Source organism: Haliotis cracherodii, unplaced genomic scaffold, assembly GCF_022045235.1.
Source record: "Haliotis cracherodii isolate W230 unplaced genomic scaffold, xgHalCrac1.p SCAF_14, whole genome shotgun sequence".
In the NCBI taxonomy this organism is placed as follows: domain Eukaryota; kingdom Metazoa; phylum Mollusca; class Gastropoda; order Lepetellida; family Haliotidae; genus Haliotis; species Haliotis cracherodii.
In genome coordinates this window covers 37932577-37938641 of record NW_027266269.1, presented here as the reverse complement: position 1 = coordinate 37938641, position 6065 = coordinate 37932577, and the positions used below count along the sequence as shown (strand labels likewise).

The window sequence follows — 6065 nt, the reverse complement described above, 5'->3', positions numbered from 1 at the left end:
CATTGCATTGATTTCACTGTAATATGACCCTTACTACTGCCGGGTATATATTATACGTGTGTCCGGGTTGGTGGTGACGTTGATGTCGGGTGTGATGATGTTCATGTCGGTGTCAAGACGTATGTATCAGTACCACACCGTGCATTAGGCTCTGATTAGGAGTTTCGTGTTGGCAATATATTACACAGCTATGTGATATACAATGTCGTCTACACGTGAATGTAATACCGAATTCATATTCACCTGTGACGACTGAACGATGTAAACAGCGAATACAATGTACAAATACTGAAATACAGTACGACGACTTCATGCCGACACCCCTCCCTACCTCCCCCTCCACCCTGGGGGTGACCGATTCCGATGGGTTGGGTGGTTTTATTTAAGTCGATATTTTGTTATTCGCCCTACTTTTTTCACACAGAACAAGGGTATCTTACCTTGACTAGCTGTCCCGGCAATACACACGACAAACAACAGTCCCACGGAAAACCAAGTTCTCAGACAGGTGCCTTTCGGACAGATGACCGGTAGTGACCACATGATGGTTGTCCGAGATTCACACACGACGCTAGCACGTCAAAGACCACTGGGCATTCTCTTGTAATCCTGAATATATATCCTTCTGTGAGACGTCGACACACGTGGATCTTGTAATACCTGTCAGTGTGCGGAGTGTAGTGTTATGTCCTTGATTACAGGTGAGAGAGGCCGGACAGGTGAGAGAGCGTATTGACCATGTGCTGTGTGACAGTGACCGGCGTGTGGTGGATGTCTTGTACGTCTCTGAACCTCACTGACACACCTAACTTGTAGGACGACTCCGTCGCGCGGACATGAATACCTGGAGCAGTCTATTACACACCTGGGGGGCGTCGCGCTATGTGTTGAAGCTTGTTGTGTGACAAGCTCCCTGTCTCAAGAGCGTTCACGGAAAGTAGACACACAGTCAATCGATCCACTGCGTCGCACGGCAAATGTTTTATATTGAGCCTGTCAATACACCTTGACGCGGTGTCCGGTAAACCCATCATCCCTTTCAATAATGAACTCGCCGGGGCAGGTAGAGAACTGTTCTCACCTTCGAAAGAATCATTCAAGAACGGGGAGTGACAATAGCCAATTGACAAACACTAGCCGCGAGTTTCAAACTGGCATCACTGTTATTGGGATATTTTCATATTACCTGGGACATGTGAGCGATCACACCTCCACACATCCTTCTCCGGGGGTGCGGTGGTAGGGGGTGGAGAGACCCCGGGGGTAGAGTACATACAGGTACAATTGATTTATCAAGGTGTTGGGGATTAGATACGGGTGGTGTTTGTGTTTGTGGCGGGGGAAGGGTGAGGGTGAACGAGGCTGGCATATTTGTAAATATTAGTAAATGAACCTGTTCTCGGTGTTCTAAGCTAAGACCAAGTGTACCTGTTCAATCTAGCGTTCCACCACCAGGTGGCGATTTCCCACCGAGATAGCGGAGTCGCGTTACCTGCAACAAATCGCCGATTGTTAGCAAGGAAATATAAGTCAATTTGAGATTTTACGGGTGTAGTTTTCAGAATCTAAGTCAAGCATATATGTCCTTGACGCAGCTAGTGGTGGCTTCACGTCAGGCGTTGTGTGTTTATAATCTCACTCTATCCCGCGGATCTCCGAGCTCACGGCTTCTTGTCAAACATTGAAAAACCTGGAGGAGCTAGCTAATGTTGGCTTAATTACAAAATCTTTCTGTTCGATGGCCAAAACAGACCTTCACTCCATGAATGCCAACATCAACACTTCCTGTGGGGGGATGGGGAATGGGGGGGAGGTGTTACGGAACAATGAAGTTCGAGGGAATTTGATGGGGGGGGGGGGGGGGTTGCATGTGGGAGCATACAAACTGTAGGGTGTGTGTTTGTGGCGTGGCTTAAACCTGTAGGGAGAACGTGGGACAGGGTTGAAGGCGGGCGAGGGGTCGGACAGAGGCAGCCTTCGGAGTTATTTTGGACGATGGTGCAACGGTAAATGTAACTGTGTTCTGTTGTCGTAGCACGAGACATTTACAGACGAAAGAAGAAGAGAAGAGCGATCAGATTTACATCATTCATAGAACGTCCGCGTTAATCACGTAGGGAAATTTGTAATTACAATTTTCCCTCATTACCCGAGATAATTAACACATCATTTGTAAACAAGTAGTTTGCTTTATAATACTGAACCACGAACATAGCGTATGGTCTGAGACCGTCTACGTGAAGCGAGCGTGTGAGAGAGAGAGTTCAGTCCAGCTGATGTCATAGCTAAATCCATAGTTCACTGCCAGCCATCTTTCTTGACGATTTGGGAGTTGATTTGTGTAGGATATATCCATGTTACAGTCAATGTATAAACTGATTGCTATTTTCACTCAGACAATTTTCAAAACGCCTTAATATTTCTTAATATCTTTTTACAAATTGACTGAAACGTATGTCCATTTAATTTACTATGATACTGAATTCCAATCCTTTAGATGTTGAATTTCATCACTCACTGACTTAAGATCATAGGATTAAAAGAAAAACTAAAGTCAATGTGTACTGTTTGGCTTCTAATCGTACCATAATGATGTTTTAAGATCTTTTGCGCTTCTTAATACTTTTTAGTCAATTTGTCAAATAAGTCGATATATTTATCAGTCACTTTGTAAAATGATTGGGCATTTTGTACAAAAAATACTTAGGCTTAAGTGAATCACATTTTACACATTACATATTATACACATGGCCACGTACCAACGCTAACGCGTTAATAAGTACAGGTTCAACGTGGCCGGTAACGTTTCAGCTCAGTGGAAGTTGGTTTAATAATTTTATTGTTTCCTCCGTCTAAGCGTATCAGCGATGGGAATCGGGGACATCTCCGGTCACACGACGCGCGTTTTATGCAATACCGCCTACAGTAGACACTCAACATGGCGTTAGATAGTATCCGTTGTAGATACAGGCTGATACGGCATTGTAGTGGTCCTGATGTCCCTTCGGCTTTAATTAGGGCGGCATTGTCCCCCGGGGCCCCTGTATAGAACAATACAGCCCCCGCCCGTCCACTTCATGTGCAGCCACTGGGGACATCACTTACACCAATACTGTCACCCTAGATCCCCCCCCCCCCCCCCCCCCCCCCCCCCCTCCCCCCGCCCTTCTCCATCGTTATCCATCCCCATCCTCCCCGAGGGTAAATGGCTAATGTTTTACATGTATCTCCGGCTATTACAGTGACCGGTCTTTAAATCTTTACAAATCAATATTTATGGGATTCAATTAGGATGCAGATTAATTCACTATTTGGTTGTAGTATGATGCGTCAAGATGTGTATTTTGAGGTTTTAGAGGTACATAGAACCTTATTTTTATTATTCTTATTTCAGTAGCGTTTCTGTGTGCCTCAACCTCCCCAGGGAGAGAGATGAGGGTCAAACGTGTGGCAATGAAGTTTACACAACAGTGCACTCACACAGACATGCTGGTTATATTCAGTGATGCAGTAGGTTTGATGTAGGCTGTATCTTGTTCAGACTATAGATGTAATTTTACGTTTAATATTTCATCTTGACTTTGTTTGATAATTGGCATTTGGTTGCATATACATATTATATATATTAACATATGCAGCACCACCTCCCCACCCCCCCCCCCCCCCCCCCCCCCCCCCCACCCCCATCCCCCCACACACCCACACATACTCATATATATATATATTGTTTATTTTATATCTACCTTATATGTTAATTTACTATGCTTTACTGTAAGTTTCCGCTTAAGTGCACTGTGTACGCATGCATGTATCTTTTCAAAGGTATGTAACATTACACAGTCACATATACAGTCACGTACAGTTTCACGTGTAGACGGGGCGGTTGGGTAGCCTGGGGGTGAAAGCGTCCGCTGGTCACGCCGAAGACCGGGTTCGATTCCCAAAGTGGGTTTCAATGTGTGAAGCTAATTTCTGGTGTCCCCCGACGTGATATTGCTGGAATATTGCTAAAGGCGGCGTAAAACCATACTCACTCACGTGTACACACCCAAATGAGAAAGCGTTAGAAGGATATTGAACATATGCAGAATTTCTGCAGCACACGAGCACCTTCAAAGATGGTCGCACATTCCTTCCCCAGGCGGAGAGGTGATAATGACGGTATTAACCCACCGGGGTAAGCCATTGTTGACGGTACGTCAGGTTGCCATGACACAACATTGTTGTGAGATGAGTGACAATAGTTTTCCATTGTGTGTTATAGAGAAGCGTCGTCAGTTCTTGTAGCAATAGTCTCAGGACAAAACCTGTGTGTACTTTGATGAGGTGAAATGAAATGGGATATAACGTCACGTTGAAAATAACTGCACTTGTACTGCGACGCGCATGCACGTGCGTGTGTGGCTGTTTGAACTGGTCGGGACTAATGCCGGTTTATAGTGCTAGCTTACTGAGATACCATGCTGCAGTTTAAATACCCCAGATACCTCACCCAGACACATTTGTTGACCAATCCTTGTTTTTGCCCCTTAATGTCGAGCTCCAGGCAGGCTAACAACAAGTACCATCTTTTGCCGAATAATGGTGTGACACGGTCAGGGATCAAACCATCGACATTCCGCTCTCAGGGCAATAGCCCTACCCTATACACCACGGAGGCGGTGTTTGTTAACACATTGAGCAGGAACGAATTGGTTTCCATCAAACAACCTGAATCTTACCTTATAACCTTTAATTTCTTCTTTTATAAACTGCACTTGAATTACTCTAGATATGTAAGATACAAGAAGAAATATGCATGTGTAAATACTTTCGAGGATATGTGACCCCATTTGAATTTTGAAGATAGAAGTTTTGTTTTTTGCTTCTTGTTCAACACCGCACTTAGTAATTACGCAGATGTATGTACCTGATTGAGTTTTGACCAGGCAAACAAGTGATCGATATGATGAGCAAGGAAGGGGACGTTCAAACACAAATTCAACCAAGTCACGTAATCCGGTCACCAGATCAAATCATTCGACTCCCACAAGCTTTTAAGGGGCCTACCCGTAATAGTGAGTGAGTGAGTGAGTGAGTGAGTATGGTTTTTACGCCACTTTTAAGCAATATTCCAGCAATATCTCGGCGGGGGACACCAGGAATGAACGTCACACATTGTAACCATGTCGGGAATCGAACCCTGGTCTTCGGCGTGATGAGCGAACGCATTAACCACTAGGTTACCCGACCGCCCCTTACCATTAGGAGAAGCTCCTGTGTGCCTGTGTATGTTTAAGCTGTGCTAGTTGGCTTGGCCGTTGTCTCTTTGATGATCTGGCCTTGCCCTTGCCGGGTTGTATTCTGACCCGCAGTCCCCACAGGGATCCAGGCGGATGCACCGGTCTTAATATCCAGAACCTGTACAGCTACCCCTGGATATACAATACAATGTCCCTATGGTTCGTTATACCAACGCCAATTTTCGTGTGTAAACTGTTAGCTACAGAATCTTAAATATGATTTGGCACGATTATTTATGCTACTGCAGCGGGAGCATGCTGTCATGCATACAACCATGTCGTTAATCTGTCACAACCACACATGCTCTGCATGGCGGAGGGGAGTGGGAATTGGGGGGGGGGGGGGGGGGGGTGGGATGGGGGGGGGGAGTGGGATGGGGGGGGGGAGTGGGATGGGGGTGGAGGAGTGGGAGTGGGGAGAAAATCTTCATGACAAGAAATATATAGCCTGGTGTTGTGTATGCAGTGATGAGGCAATACCATGTCCGACACACCCACGGCCACTTTGGAGGGGGCGGGGGGAGGGTCTCTGGGCAACCTAGTAAAGTCAGATCGAAGGTCCAGGTTCTATCCTCACATGGGTAAATCGTGTCACGCGTATTTCTGGTGTCCCACGTGGTATTGCTAGAATATTGCTAAAAGCGGCGTAAAACCATACTCACTCATTCATTATTAGAACGTGCCTGTAAGTTAAATGGAAGTTGACATCTGACTCACTGGAGGGCACTTAAACTTTTAATGAAGACAGCTAAGATGGAACGTAATCAAACAATTTCATTACTA

At 45.6% G+C, this 6065-nt stretch overlaps 1 protein-coding gene across 2 annotated transcripts in view; it reads right to left on the bottom strand.

The window, feature by feature from the left end:
- LOC139461228 (uncharacterized) overlaps positions 1-835 on the bottom strand; it is a 42601-nt gene extending 41766 nt beyond the window's left edge. For both annotated transcript variants that reach the window (XM_071242861.1, XM_071242862.1), the window contains exon 1: positions 441-835. In XM_071242861.1, the coding sequence (XP_071098962.1) occupies positions 441-543 (103 nt within the window). In that variant the 5' untranslated portion in view covers positions 544-835. The remainder of the gene's footprint in view (positions 1-440) is intronic.
- Between the last annotated feature and the right edge of the window lie 5230 nt (positions 836-6065).